The sequence below is a fragment of the Cryptomeria japonica genome, chromosome 3 (assembly GCF_030272615.1).
Source record: "Cryptomeria japonica chromosome 3, Sugi_1.0, whole genome shotgun sequence".
Classification (NCBI taxonomy): Eukaryota; Viridiplantae; Streptophyta; class Pinopsida; order Cupressales; family Cupressaceae; genus Cryptomeria; species Cryptomeria japonica.
This window is the reverse complement of record NC_081407.1, coordinates 696,096,810-696,113,212: the sequence shown is the minus strand read 5'-3', so window position 1 is coordinate 696,113,212 and position 16,403 is coordinate 696,096,810. Positions and strand designations below refer to the sequence as shown.

Genomic DNA, 16,403 nt, shown 5'->3' with positions numbered 1-16,403 from the left:
CAAAATGTCCCTATCATGAGAATGTCAGAGAGGAGCAACAAATGACCAGCAAACCTTCGGGTAAGGATAAAAAGAAGAAAGTCTACCAACAAGAAAGAAGAAGCTTCCAGAAGAAGAACAACTTGTATACTTTTGAAGATGATGCTACAGATGAAGAAAGTGCATCAGAAGATGACTATTGTGAGGATGAAAGAGAAATTAATCTCTTTATGGTGCATGATGAACCAGTTGATGGAGCTAATGAAGATGAATATATTGAACTTGAAGTGGACTTGGAAGCTGAGCTCATAAGTGCTCTTGAGGAGTTGAGAGAAACAAGAAGGGAACTCAAGAAGTTTAAGTATGTTGTTGCAGAAGAACAACATCATTTAGAGCAATCTTTGGAGGAGTCCAAGAAAACAATTTCTGATCTAAAACTCCAGTTGGAAGAAGCTAAAAGGATGTGTGAAGTTACATGCTCTGATTTAATAAAGAAGGAGAAGGAGCATCAGAATTTGGAAGAAGAAATTGTAAGGCTTAGAAAGGAGCTTGAAAAGAGCAAGAATGAATTGAAAATGAGGAGCAAATACGAGAGAAGCACTAAAGCCTTGGACAAGATGTTGAGTAACCAGAAGCACTCAAAAGATACCAGGGGTATAGGATTTGAAGAGGGATAGATTTCCAACAACAAAGACTCATCCAACAAGGAGATACAGTTTACTTCTTCAAGTGAAAGCAAAGAAAATCAAACTTTTACAATCAACAAAGCTACTAAGAAGAAGACCTATGTTTAAGCTACAAGAAATCAACTTGTGAACCAAAATGCTCAAACCTTGAACTGGAAGGCTCATTCATTGTATCGGAATGTAGATCCTAATGGCAAGGCTAATATTGATAATGAAGGGTTCATTAAAGTCATTAACGTGAGAAGAAGACACCCAGTGAGACAAAGGTTTGCTGGTCCAAATAGACAAGAGTGGTATGTACCCAAATTCCATGGTTACTGTTACCGGTGTAATAAGTTTGGACATAGAATTGCTGATTGTAGTTTGATGCATAATCCCCCTACTAGTTTTGTGAGTAGAAATACATTTGCTGCACTCCGAGATATGAATGTTTTTTGTTATCAGTCCAGTAAGTATGGTCATAGGAGTTATGAATGTAGAAGAAATATGCCGGTACCTCACAATAATTTTTTAAATTCATCAATTAATGCAAATATTAAATGTTATCATTGTAAAAATTTTGGTCACATTGCAAAACATTGCAAGCTCAACATATCTAAGCAAAAGAAGGCAGTACTAGGTCAAAAACTAGAAGCAAAACCAGAGCAGAAAGGTGTTGCAGGAAAGGAGAAGGAAGCCAAATAGTTTTGGGTAGAAAAGGATAAGAATAAGGTTGAGTCAAGTCTGATGTTCTTTAGCCCGATGTTATATTATGGCCTGCCATGTCCAAACTACCCTGAATGCAGAAAGAGCAAATGTATGGGTAGTTGATAGTGGTTCTTCCAATCACATGACCGGAGACAAAAAGAAGTTCATCAAGTTTGAAGATTGGAATGGAGGTTTGGTGAGGTATGGAGACAACTCTTCCATTAGGATAAGAGTAAAAGGAAACTTGAATATAGATGGCAAATTAAAAGCATATGGTGTTTACTTTGTGGGAGGCCTAAAACACAATTTACTAAGTGTGAGTCAGATGTGTGATATTGGATACATGTTCAATTTTGATTCTACCAGTTGTCAGATGTGTGACTCTACCAGTTGTTCAATTAATAAAGAATTCTAGATTTTAGAGTAATATAAATGGTTTAATCCACAAACATGACAAATGAATATTCAATTAAAAGTAAAGTTTATGAATATTTGTAGATCATCATGTATGGCATTGATAAAATTAGAATTTTGATGCAAGTTCTTGAATAATCTATAACTAAAGACCTAAAGTATGAGGTTCTACACTCAAGTATAATTGTATCAAGCCATCACATTGTAAATTACATTGTCTATAATGTAATTATGATGCTTTTTGCAATGATATTTATTTTCATGCTATAAACTTGTTTGTAACTATTGCCTTGTCTGTCATTATTCATTTTTTTTGTCACAACTAAAATTATGCAATATTAGTGTTAGAGAACATATTTGAGAGATCGCTATGCAAGAATTAAAGTGTTAGACAAGTCCTTATGCTTTTTTTTTTTTCCGGTTATGATAAAAATGTTGATAAAATATTGAAGATATGATGCATTGAATGCTTTTATAATGCACAGATTCTAGTTGCTTAAAGTAAATGCGTCTTACCTATACTTAAAATTCTATTTCAATTTCCACGTATAGTACCACAGCGCGGCAATAACGACAATAAGTTGTTTTATTCAACAGTAAGAAAAAGAATGAGATGAAGATGGTCTTCCCAAGTTATCTCTCCTTTTCTTTGTTTTATTTAACAGATCACAGAAAATTAAGCTCCATAAGCTTAGGCGAATTTCTTCAGAATGAAATTCACAAGTTCTTGGGTGATGCGGAAGGCCTTGGCCAATACGGAATCGGGGAGAGGAGGATCCGCTGCAAACAGAGAATTGGCGATTGTCTGAGCTCCTGGAAGTTGGCTGCTCAATGCAGCTATGGCCACCGCATTTTCGTGCCCCACATTCTGCTGGAAATGCACAAGTGCCTTTGGAAACACAAACACATCTCCCTTCTCCAACGGTTTGCTGAAAAACTTGTTGGCGGTGTCAATGAAACCCACAAGAAGCTGGCCTTCAAGTAAAACAAGAACTTCAGTGGCTCTTGGGTGTGTGTGAGGAGGATTTATTCCACCCACTGCGTAATCGATACGGACCAACGATATTCCGAAGGTGTTGAGGCCTGGTATCTGCATAACATTGGCCATCGTTACATTGGAGCCCACTGCATTATCGGTGTTTCCTGCCTGCCCAAGTCTCCCGAAGAAGAAGTCCTCTGCTGAAACTGCCATTGGGTCTTTGCAAACGAACCCATTCACATCAACTGTTTTAAGCAATTTGTTAGCAAGTCCCGTAATAAGAAAATCATATCACACTACTGTATTAAGTTATGTACTCACCTTTGCTTTCCATGTCTGCAACGCAGAAATCTTGCAAGGGATCGGGATCCGATGCCATGATTTTTTCGCTGTAAGAACACATCAACAGAAAAAGTCCCAACGTGAAGGAAATCATGCCGTTAGCCATTATAATAGAGACACAGAAGAGCTCAGGGAATGAATGTTTAGCTGAATTGTGTATTAGAAACCGATTATATGCTTTATATAGCCGAAAGTTTAACTGCTTCGCAAGGACTATTTCATCTTGACTCCGTATATTTTACCGATCCTTGCAATGTTATAGTAGACTTTTAGAGTTGTTGCTACGTAGGTCTTACTGGGTATGGTTATCTGGAGATCAGCTCACCTGCTACCGTATGTAGACCCTTTCGCGCCATTCTTTTAATATTGTCGGCGTTTTCTATGATTTATGTGCTGGTCACTAATGTGGAATCGTTAAAACTCGATTTGAAGGATTAGGGTTTTCAACGGAAATAATATATAAATTATTCTCAAGTTGCATAAAAATGCCAAAGAGTATCTAAAATATAAAATGTTGTCTGAAACTTTTGAGCTTAATGGAGGAAAGGTATTGAAACAAAAGTTTTTGGACCACATTATTAGGTTTGCCAAAAATTTCAAAAGAATAAATTAATATAAGGGGCAATCTTTCTAATATTGTCTAATATTCTTAGAAGAAAGTAATCTTAAATTAGGTCGAAGTCTATCAAGCTACCTCATGCCTATCATAAGGGTGTCGCTTTGAGCTGAATTCTTGAGTTATTTTTCTTTAAACTATTGAATAATGGATTCCTAAATTATTGCAAAACTATCCATAATAAGTGTCAATTATAGAGATCCATTAGGTTATCTCTTGACATCACAAGAGTATAATTCCTAATCACTATCTCTTGAACTCTTGTGTAGCAATCTAGATGGAGTTCAACACTAAATTACTTAATTGTCTATAAAGATCAAGCATTATAATACATGTATTTTAGAATCTATCACCAATTGAAAAACAAAAAAGGAAAGAATAAATTATTCTAATGCAAAGCCCCATCTCAAGGTAATAAGCTAGCTAGCTTGAGATGTTGGCAAGTCCTCCATCCTCTAATACCCCAAGCCTCTGATTTAAAATTAATAAGAATCCAAGTCATGGGAAGATGAAGGCTTTGGTTCACCAAGGAAATAGGCAACACCACTTGCTAGAATTTACTTAATATGATCTAGATCACATGTCCCAACTAAGAGAGTTTCACCACAACTTACCATCTCAATAATATTAATAACATGCATTTTTATCACATCCTCAAAATAGTTGTATCAAGATTTTTCTGAGCACTTTTCATAACTAGTAATAGTATTATTGAGATCTTTCACACTACATCCAACACATTTTGCCCAATTGAAACATGTCGTCTTTTGTGACCTTGTTTTTATTTATATCAATTTATTTTGGAAGAGTTGCCTCAACATCACATGAATCCTAAATCATACAATGCTCAGTATTATAAGCTATAAGGCGATATTTACCTATCTCTCTATTAAGAGTTAAGTAAAACTAGGCAACTTTGTAAACACAAATTGGATCAATTCCAAAGGGTCTCACATGTCTTGTGAATGGTCATGGACAAGATAGGTACCCAACCTCCATGTTATTGTTTTTGATTAGGATAAATAGGTTTTGAGGGGACTAGTAACCCCGTCCAATAGTTTTTGGAGGGACCTGAAACCCTCATATTTTTCATGGATCCGGAACCAACAAAGGGACGTTGCAGATGGATAAAACAAAGCTAAACAACAACAAGGCCACAATCATACCAGAAGGATAAAACATTACAACTGTAGTGGCACAAGAGGCTGCAAGACACAAAGCAACCAATAAGAAACAAACCACTAGCCACACACAAAATATAGACAATACAAACTAGGCTGGCAGCCAGCAATAGATCTAAACCTGTAACAGAGTCTCCAACTCACCAACAGTAAAACTTGAGCCTAACCAAAAAAAAAACTCGCCTAACTAGGCCCTTGAAAAATGCATCATCCAGCCTGTCGATGAGAGAAGAAAAATACCATGGGTTTTTCGAGGCTCCCTTAACCTTAAGAGTGGGTTTTAAGAGGCTCGACAACCTGAAATGGGTTTCATATGGCTCCCACAACTAGCGAGAGTGTGTTTTAGAAGGCTCCCACAAATTGATATGTTTTTAACAAGGCATCATCTTAATTGATAGGCAACCAAACACAATTTGGGATCAAAGGATTTTAAAAGGCTCCCCAAACCCTCAAAAGTAGGTTTTCAAAGTCTCCCACAACCAAAATGGAAGATGACAACAACCATGCCACCAATAAAACCTTTGTAGCTCCAAAATTGATCAACATCTACCTGCCCACAGTACTTCCATGCAAAATAAGTAGCATCTAACTCCACCTCAATAGGAGATAGGTCACCTGCAACCACATCCATCTTCCCCTCCATAGAAGATGGGACCACCTCATAAAGAAAAACAAGAGAAACCCCAAGATGCAGACAATGAAGCTCAACACACAAACACAAGAAATTTGAGTAGAGGGGGGCACAAAAAATCCCAATGAAAAGAGGATTGAGGAACAAAAATTTTGAACATGAAGGGTCATTCTCTCTCATCCCTAAAAATAGGGGTTTTAAAAAGGCTCCTTTAACCTTCCTCTAAAATAGATCAGCTGGGGTAAACACAAAATATATCAAAAATAATAAAAAATACCCCGTGGGGTTTTGAAAAGATCCCCAAACTAGAAACACTACATTTTAGCGTACCTCCCAGAACCAAAACGAGAGCAGAACAAGGAAGCTTCTAGCCAAGCACAAGAGAGTAGAGGTTAAGTGAAGAATTTAACAACACCCTCACAAATGAGGCAAGAGAGTTCCATCTTCGAACAGAAAAAACCCCCTTGAACAACACCCTGCAACAAATCATAGGAACATAGGCCAAACCCTTCTCCACCTCAATAGGAGATGGGATCACCTCAAAAGATAGAGCCAAGAATAACCTATGAAGAAAAAAGCAGAGGTTATACCTAGAGGAGCAACAAACAGAGGGATCCTCCAGAGCAGAAGAATAAAATAGCCAAAGCCCTCCAAAAAACTTGATGATTTTGCCACAGTAGAGACAAGGGTGCCAAAATAGAGAGCTAAAGAAGATGGCAAGCACAACAACCACATCCAAAAATAGGGACACACACACACACAACCCCATAACCACACACTCTAAGTGTAGGGGTCTCCACTATAGTAGCCACTGGCTCCAAAATAGGTCTCCTCTGACAGCTAGGTTCAAACCCATGTAGAGGACAGGAACATTGTATCCAAGAGAAACACTCTGCACACTGCCTGACAAATCCATCCATAACCAACAACACAATAGTCTCTGCAACACCCAGTCCAACCCCATCCTTTGCTTCCTCCGCACTCTCTGCACATCCACCTCCTCAGAGTCTCCCTCATCCTTTGAAACCCTACCCCCCGCTCCATAGCTGCTACTGTTCCCAATTGTTCTTGCCATATTCAAAGTTTTCACATGGGCCTCCAAACCTCCATGTTATTGTTGTGAAAGATTAAGAAGAGAAATAAAGGAATGTTGCTTATAATTTGAATTGTAATGAGATACAATATATTTCACTGGCATATCTAATTACCATTATAAAATTCAAACTCTTTGTGCACCCGTAATGTCACTAGCATACCAAATCATGACTATATTTAATGGAACTCTCAATTGTAAAATATCAACTCCATGTTAGAATAATATAGTAACTTCTACTAGTTGCTAGTATAAGAATATTTTTTACTGTTTTAAGAAATGTCAATGTCAATATCAGTTTGTTATTTATAATAGTTATATTGGTCAGCATAAGATGATTCAATAATTTACTTTATGATTCTTAAAAACTTCTATATAAAGAGGCTATATAAATCATTTATAATGTAATATAAGGTTGAGGAAGAAAGGATCGCTAACCCTATTTTCAAATTTCTGAAAAAAAAATTCATTCTGGAAAGGAGAGTGATGTTATTATAAGAGAAATATAAGAGCTTGTAGCCATTTTTATGTCGTTAATTGGAAATTCATTATGTTTTCATTAGGTAAAGAGGGAGAGGGCCTAAAATATTTTACAAAATAGCTATTAAGTAAATAGAGAGGGATATCACAAGTGGTGAGAAAGTAAGAAACTATAAAAAGTAAATAACAAAAATGGACTAACTAGTATGAGAAAACAATAATGGGGACTAGGAAAAGACCAACTGACACACAAAAATAGCTAATAATTACATAGGAGATTGAGGCCCTTCACAACCTTCCATTACTCATTAATAATTTTGAACTTGTCCATGAAGCATAGTTCTTTGATTCCATCGTTGTCCAAAATTTGTTAGTCTCTACCATTTTTATTGGACTTGTGAGTGGAACTAGTAGACCTAGTCTCGAACTCAAGTCAATTATAGTTAGAATTCTTCACCAACTCCTACTAAAAGAACTGCAACAATATAGTCATATTTTTCACTACCTCCATTCAGTATATCGTATCATCTTGCATATTTTCTACAATTTTGTTTTGATTATCCTTTCAAATACCAATAGTCTACTCAATCTTCTTCTTTCCCTCCATTGAACCAAAAAAAATCTTTATATTAACCATTTCCTCCTCCAAAATTTATCATCTATCAAACTTATCTACAAACCCCTCCATAGAAGACCAACCCTCCTCATCAATTGACTATGTATGCCACTCAGCAGCCTTAGCCAAGGCTAAGGTCTCTAATCTAGTTATCTTAGTCTTAGTCGTATGTAGCTAAGACAACATGAACTTTAGGATATCATTCTAGAGATTGCAGGATATGTACAAGTTGTTCACTTTAAGACTTAGCGCCTCATGGAGATTGAAACAAGGAATATGATCAGCTCATTGGCCCAACATTCCCAAACTATGAAACAAATCCCTTATGGGAGAGGAATAGGGGTTAATAACACATTTGATAGTAGATAAGGAAGTAGAAAGGGAACCTTCAGAGAAGGGGGAATATTTTTAACCACAATCATCATGTAAGTATATTGTCTTCAAAAATATCATTTTTATTCTAGGAACTACTTAGACTTTTGCTAACCTAGGCTACCACAATGAAATGAAAGAAATAACTATTTAAAATAAAATACATCTTGACAACCCTTAAGGATAATCTATTGATAGAGATGTAACTTGAAAATATTACCCAATTAAAGAGTTTCAGTGAGAAGATAGGAACTACTCTGTTCTAGCTTGGCTTTAGGAACAGTCATAGAATGTCATTTATGTAGTTGTAGGAACATTCAAACACTGGAACTACAACTACAAACTAAATTAAAACTATCAAATGACTAAATGTAATGAATCCTCACCAAGTGGCCCCCCTCGGATGAGTCTCACCAAGATTTAATTAATGTCAAATACTCAGAACTTCATGTTGCTCATCACTATATTCCAAGAAGTAACAACATTTAATCTAACACAAGCTTCCCCTTTATTTACTCCAAAAATGAACATGAAAAATAAATGAATATCATGGAACAACCAACTATCCTCCAACAGAACTAGGAGTCTTCAAAATTTGGGTGCACAGCTAAGAAGTTGACTACTTCCAAAGTCTGATGTGCATAATTTCTTGATAGTGCTTAAGTAATTCCCCTCCTTAGACTCAATTTTCTCCTTAATGATTACACCCACAAAGAATAACATGCAATAATTCTTTTCCATCTATCATTACTCAAAATAAAATAGTTTATATAAATCATGAAATAATTAACATAGTCATATAGTGTCCATTAACCGGTTTCAGTATCATAGGATTTTAAAAAGTTTAAGTTCAAAACAATATCAAAATATAAGGTATCATGCCTACTTAAAATAGGGAAAATGGTCTTATTAGAATAAATGTTTAAATAAAATGAACTAAAAATGAGGCTCATCATTTCTCCCAAATTAATATTCTACTTGTTTTTAGGAAGGAGGTAATTGGTTCTAGTGACAAGTCTTTGTTCTAAAATTAGCCACACTTGTTTGTCTTGTAGTATTGCCAGTAATACTCCATTAGTATCCTTGATTTTTTGCTAACATGTCCCATCTAGGCTTATTTGTGTTATGTTCATAGGGTTTATATTCCTTACAAAGTAGAAGTGGGCACCAAGGAATCAACGATTGAAAAAGCAAGGTTATCCACCTTTCTTGTAGTGCTCTGCCCAATTGTACATATTTCACTACCCTCCTTATTGTTGGATGATAATTTTCTAGAGAATGTGTTTTTCTTTTCATTAATTCATCTAGCAACCCATTCCATCTCTAAGCCAAGTATCCAAAAACTATTCTTGTTGAAGTATTGTGTACATGTTCATATTCTCAATAGACATTTTCTCTAACTACCATGATTTTATTTTTCAAGATAGGGTCATTCTTCTTTTGATTCCATTCATAAGAAATACTATTTGGATCCCCTACCTTAGCCCATAAATGTAATGATTTTTTTTTTTAATTCTCTGTAAGTCCTAGATTGCTCACACTAGTTGTTTTTATTTTGAATATAAGGCATAAGATATTTCAAAGGAATATCTCCTATATAGAGAAATGGGTTCTATTGTGAGTCATAAGTAACAAAATAATTATTCTAGTAAGTTTTATAGAGCAAGTTATTAATCTCAAGAGTGAATTATTAGTATGATAAGGAAAATTCATAAGGAGCTACAAGAGATGGATTCATCTCGGACAAAAATCTTGACAAATGATAGTAGAAACATAACTCTCTTAGATATAGTGCATAAACTCTAGGTGGTAGTTTGCACCAAATAATTTATGGAGATAAATTCATTACATTTTTTAGTTTATTTTGTAACCTTACAATCTCTACATCCTTTTATCTATGTTCCTCCTACAATTGTTTCTTATCCTTAAGCCATGCTTCTTCTTTTTCCTTAATAACCTTTCATAAGGTCAATGTCATTGAAGCGCATGAGAATAAAGGAGGTCTATGCATACCAATTTGAACTCTTGTCTCCTTTAGATGATATTCAGTTGCTTGCTCATCTATTGTTGCAATATTTTCTTAACCACTAGAATGTGGTCCTCTATCATCATTTTTCTCTTGATTATTTTATTTTCTGACTTTTCCTTCTCTTGATTGACTCCTTCTCCTTTAGCATCATTTATTCCAATCAAGAGTCCTCCATCATGCACTGAAATATCTTCAATATCCCATGTTAAATCTACCTCTATCAATCTATTTCCTACAAAATTGTTGAAAGATGAAGATGATATTTACAAAATTGGAGATGGTCAATTGAACACCATTCTTTCCTCTGCACTAGGTGAGCTATTCTCAAAATAAAAAATAATTGGGACAAACATTTTCTTATGGGGTATCTCCTTCTTTTTCTAGGGCATTTTTCTAAGCCTGTGGATTCTCCATACAACCTTGATGGTAGAAATATTTCCTTTCCTAGTGGTTATAGGTTGTGCCATCTCCTTAGATTTTCTCTTCCTAGATACATGATTCTGAATTTTAGCTTTCTTTTTACCAATAATCTTTTCCTTCCCTACTACTACCCTCTTTTGAATTCTTGTATTTGAGGTTGTAGTTGCGACAAGGGTTCTTTGAGCTTTAGGGTTAGAACTATTAACATCTACACTTTCATGTTTAGAAGAACCTTTTTTATCCTCAGTATGGTTTGGACTTAAAGGTTCAACTGAAAGTTCTCTCAAGGAAGAGGTGCCTAGTATAAATTTGCCTCTTTTTTCTCTCTAATTTTATGTGTCAATGGCAAGCCCCTAGGTCGCATATCTTATAATTTCACTCTTCTAGCTTTTAAAAAATTTCTCATGTCATATCTAGATATCTTTCTTAAAGGGTTTACCAATTAACAACTAAATCTAACAGTAAAATGAGATAAAATTAGACTTACCTTTTTGAGTTTGTTCGACCATTCTCTTCAACATTTTACCATGTTGATGATGACGAAAACACTTAAAATGTACGAAATAAACCATGTAGTGTCCAGCTTCATAGGTCAAACATTTTATTATTTAGATGGATATAGAGGGCCATTTTGGTGGCAAAGATAATCTTTTCATTCCTAGATTGCGTACTTCCAATGTGGGATCCCTAGCTTCTATGAACTCAGCCCTTGTTGACTTGGCATCACAGATTTGAGGGAAGGGTTCTCCAACTATAGGCAACCCTGTAAATTCTACTATCCTTTCCTCAGTAACTACACTTTTCACACCTTTAAATTATACTTCATCATTCCTAAAGGTGCAATAAAATTGCATATAAGCTTCATCTTTAAATTCATGAAGCTTCAGGAAGTAGTTAAGCCATCCAAAATCCCTAAATACCATCTCATATTTGCCATCTCCTAAGATGAGTTCATGGTCTACTAGCTCATCTTCACACAACTTTCTTCTTCTTGCTTCTTTTCTTCTGCTTTCTTTTTTGTAGAAAATCCAAATACAACTAAGCTTCTTGTCTTTTCCTCTTCCCACACTATTTTGCAATTTCTCTTTTCGGCAAAAATTCTTTTATTCACAAATATCTCACACCTTCTAAAGTTTCATTATGGCAACAAAAGGAAAATTGTTACTGATAGTAGGTTTAAAATATTAGAAGAATACAACAATAAAAGAGGGAAGCAATTTAAGTTAGCTTGATGGTTTGCGATTTAAAACTAGCCAAACCATGGTTTGCAAACTAAAACTAGCCAAACCATGCAACATGTGTCAATGGAACATGATTGTTTCAAAATTTATTTCACAAGATTTTCTTCAATAAGATGTGGGTTCATCAAATAAAAAGTTAATATTTGGCAATGTTGGTTCCCAAATCAACAGATCCTATATCCTAGAGAAATACCCACTGACTCATAAACAGAATTAGGATTAATTTTGGCCAATCAACAAGATTCAGAACAAAGGTCATAATCTTCTACTCTTTAGGCTTTGCAGGACCTAGGTGGGTATCCCTATTGCAATGTTTCACGATATTTCAAATTTACATGGACAGACATTGCATTGTTTAGTAGATGCTTTCAATTAAAATGTAGCAAGGAAAAGTAAGATATATTGCGAATTGTAGCTTGATCCTTATTTTGTACTACTTTTCTTGCATTGAAAACTGGTTCTAATCTATCCTACTGCTAATGCAAAAAAACTGGAAGATGAAATATTAAAGGTGAAATATGAATGTTGAAATGATCATAAAACCCAGAAAAGTATGACCAGTGCCTGTTCAAGGGAGATATAGATTCAAATAATAGGTCTAAAGATATACAATATCACAGTATTAACATTAGTATCTAATACTAAACATTCAAGACTTTCTTAAAATGCTCTGGCTGAGAATATATTCATAACTTCTTCACAAACCCTCTAGAACAAATGTTGCAGTATTCAAGACAAAATTTAATTCATTTACTTGAAATGAAACCTATCAAGATATACACATTCTCCATTAGAAAAGACAAATTGAACATGTCATTAACATAATGAATCATGCAACACCATACACCAGATTTGAGAAAGAAAAATGAATGTCCTCTTTATTGATTTTTAGTATAAAAATGATACATTCATGATATATTGTCGTGCTAAACAAATCTGTAAAAAGCTATCTGTCAATATATTGCTTCAAAGCTATCCTAGTACATACTAAGCAATTTTTTTTAGAATAATTCTTCATGGCCTTGAATTCCCTTTTATAACACAAGGGAGGAAAAACAATCTTCAAGCCAAGAAGACACAAGTCAAAAGTACAATAATTTACAATTTTCCATAAGGCCCATTCTTGTCCTTGTCAACATGCATGCAATCTTCCTAGTTTCATTAAATGCATGTGGTTGGGAAATCACCATCCTATAAGCCTTGTACTGTAGGTCTACAAAATATGTCTCTTCATTGGTACCCTAACACATGCCTCTATCATGATCTGAAGTACACCTTGGTGCGTGGCAGTAGGTAACCTGGAGAACAGTCCTTGATGATTGACTTTTTCTATCCATCCTCCTCACAATTAGCACCCTACACAAAATTTACAATCAACAAAATAGAAAGACTATGACTATTATTCTTCGTCAGGCTACTCTTATTCCAAGGAGTAGTACCTTTTATGCAATGTTTCTATTTCATCATTTGGCCCAGAAAAATCCCTCAATCCTTGCAATTTGTTCATTGCCTTCTTTTTTTTATGGGCAGTTACAACTGTAGCTCCCAAGGCAAATTTATGGTACATCTGATCCACCTCCATAATCTTATCAATAATATTAAAAAAGGTATCCCCTTGGTTTGGATCAATAGCCAAAGTTGTCAGAATTGCATTGATTGCATCTTGGAATCCTTACCTCCATTCTTCTAAGCCTTTGATTTGTCCATCGTCTGTCAAAATTGTGGGGACATGCCACTTTTTAAGCCCTTGGAAATAATTGATCATTCCCATCAATTGTTTATTTTATTCTTCTATGTTGGAAAACTCCTTAGTCAATAAATTATAATTTTTCCAAGTGATCCCTACAATTAGGGGTGGTTGGGCCACATTTTTTACTGCCAGTATGACCTCTTTCAATTATTGACCCTTTGGTAGGCAAGTGACTCTTAATTGTTAAAAGAATGAAATAATTTCATCCAGTTGACTCGATAACTTAGATGTCAAAGAATATAAAGTATGAACTTCATCCAATTTATCAATAATTTTATTTGAAATCCTGAAAACTGAATCTTTCCTTATTTCAAAATAGTTATTTTCAGCTTCATCCTTAACTCTCTATAAGTCCTTATTCATTCTTTCTGTTGGTGTAAATAATTATTCATCATGGATATTATTAAACTTTACTTAAGTTTACCTAGGAAATGCATTTCATAGTAGTTTGGGTATGATACACTTGGGTGTTTGTGCCACATTGGGATAGTGTGTGTAGGAGAAATTCCACCTTTTATGGTGTTGATCTTCTTGTTACACTCCACATTTAGTGGGTGATCCACCTCATGTGCAATATTATATTGTTTCTCCTACCTACCTACACCTATTTCCTACCTACCCTTATTTCTTATTGAGCCACATGTCATGTTTATGTGCTCACATATCCATATATCCTTGCTTATATAAGCGGGCTCATATTCATTGTATGTAATGCTTAATGATCCAGTTAATCATATTTTTCATCTTGATAGAATACAGTTTATTTCTATCATCTATTTTGTTCTCTCTTACTTGTGCTTTCCATTGCCTCTTGATCTTGCCAAAATCTCACATGGTATCAGAGCTGGTTCATGTCTCACATGGTATCAGAGCCATTAGAGTGTCATTGGTTTGCTAATTGAGAGAAATTTGATGCTATTTGGGGTTGTGTATTTTGAAGTTTCTATTGCAGGTTATTATTGAAGCTTGATGGATCAAATCTGAGGTTACCATTGGATTGAGGAGGTCCAAGAAAGTCATTTTTTGCCTTTTGTTTCATCCAAATCAGACTTCAGAGGCCAAATCTAGAGGCATTTGAAGTTTGAAGCCGCGAGGGAAATTTTCCAGAAATTATAATTTTGTAGGCAATTTTCAAATAGCGATATCTCACTCATCTGAACTCCTTTGTTCGAGCAAATTTTTTTGTTTTGGGGTATAATTTCATGATCTATACAATGGTGCAGGATTGTTCTGTTTCTTGGATACACATTTTTTTGGAAATTGTGAAATCCCAATTTTCACAACTTTGGAGGCTTCATTTGGGCTCATATGGACTCCTCTTTAGGTGCCGTTTTTTTAGAAAGTGCATATATTTTTCATCTGCTTTCATACTTTGCCATCTGCTTGCAATGATTTTAAGTAGAAATTTTACTTTCTGTATTTGGCCATTTTTGACATATTTGGTACTTGCATTTTTCTTGGATCTTAGTTTAGATCACTAGCAGTATTTGTTGAAGTCTCTTAGATCTCATTTTGAGAAGTTGTAAGTTGAAATCAGAATTCCACCTTGCCATTGTTTGCAAGTGGCCTATTGTACACGCACTACATATAAAGTGCCAAAATCATCATTTTTTGGGGGTACTTTGATTGAGTGAATTTGGGGGGGTGTCTCTTGTGCTCTTGTACTCTCATGTTCATTCCTTTTTGCTGCTATGGGTTCTTCTAAGTTTCCTCTCTTAACTCCTCAAAATTATGCTACTTGGAAAATTGATGCATGGAGTAAACTTATGGAAAAAGGACTCACTCATTACATTGATGGAACTATTGTTGCTCCTGTTGATCCTAAGGTTGATCCAGTTGGTCACTTGGATTGGCTCACTAAAAATATCATAGCAATTGGTACCTTAAGAAAGTATGTATCTAAGGATCTCATTTTTCATATTGAGAAGTGTAATCTAATCAAGGATGATTGGCAAAAGTTTCAAGACTTGTATGGTCAAGTTGATGAGATTAGGGGATATCAAATTGATAGTGATCTCACCATGTTGGATCCCAAGAACTTGGATACTATACAAGATTATGTCACTAAGGAAAATGAGTTGAGGGCACAACTCAAATATTGTGGCATTGATAAGAAGGATACTCAATTGATATTCAACTTGATAGCCAAGCTACCACAAGAATATGCAGCATTTGTTTCTAGTTTCCAAACCCATAGGATGACAATGGGTTCAAGCTACACAATGCCTTCATTTGATGATTTCAATGAAATATTGATGATGGAGCAAACTAAGGTGATAAGCATGGGCATTCTTAAGGCTTTTAAGTCTCAAGCATTAGTGGCAAATCAAGGGAACAAAGGAAATCAAGGAAAGGACAATGCAAACAAGAAGAAATGGCAATCAAAGCCTAAGGAAAAAGCACCATCTTCTCCACAACAAGGAGATACATCCTCTTCCAAGAGGGATAACTCACCAAAGAGGGAGAGACCTACTTGTGCCTATTGTAAAAAGTTTGGTCATGAGGAGTGTCGTTGCCATTATAAGACGATTGATGAGCTCACACATATCATCAAAAAACATAACATTGATTTGCCTAATGTCTACAAGAAGGATGATTCATCAACTTCCACTTCCTCACATTCGAAAGGAAAAGGGAAAGAATTCATGGCTTCTACAAGTGGGAAGACTCACTCTTTTGGACAAGAAAAGGAAAATCTCTATGTGCTACTATCAGTCATTATTCAGAGAGGTAGCTTCTAGATTCAGGGGCTTCTCATCATATGGCATCTTCGCAGTCTATGTTCTCTACATTTGAGCCTTGCATCAAGCCACATATATTGTTGGGAAATCATTCATACATGGATGTGATTGGGAAATGATCTATTGAAATTGGGGATAACTACTTC

At 35.3% G+C, this 16,403-nt stretch overlaps 1 protein-coding gene across 1 annotated transcript; it reads right to left on the bottom strand.

The window, feature by feature from the left end:
* Positions 1-2,457: 2,457 nt before the first annotated feature.
* Positions 2,458-3,193, bottom strand: LOC131058350 (putative germin-like protein 2-3). The gene is made up of 2 exons (XM_059217647.1): positions 3,067-3,193; positions 2,458-2,990 (listed from the first exon to the last, which is right to left on the bottom strand). Exons 1-2 carry the CDS (start codon positions 3,191-3,193, stop codon positions 2,458-2,460), a joined length of 660 nt encoding a protein of 219 aa, XP_059073630.1.
* Positions 3,194-16,403: the final 13,210 nt, after the last annotated feature.

Coding starts and splice junctions, on each gene's coding strand:
- LOC131058350 (XM_059217647.1), bottom strand. CDS start 3,193: ATGGCTAACGGCATGATTTCCTTCACGTTGGGACTTTTTCTGTTGATG. Junction 2,991..3,066: donor TGCAGACATGGAAAGCAAAG/GTGAGTACATAA, acceptor TGCTTAAAACAG/TTGATGTGAATGGGTTCGTT.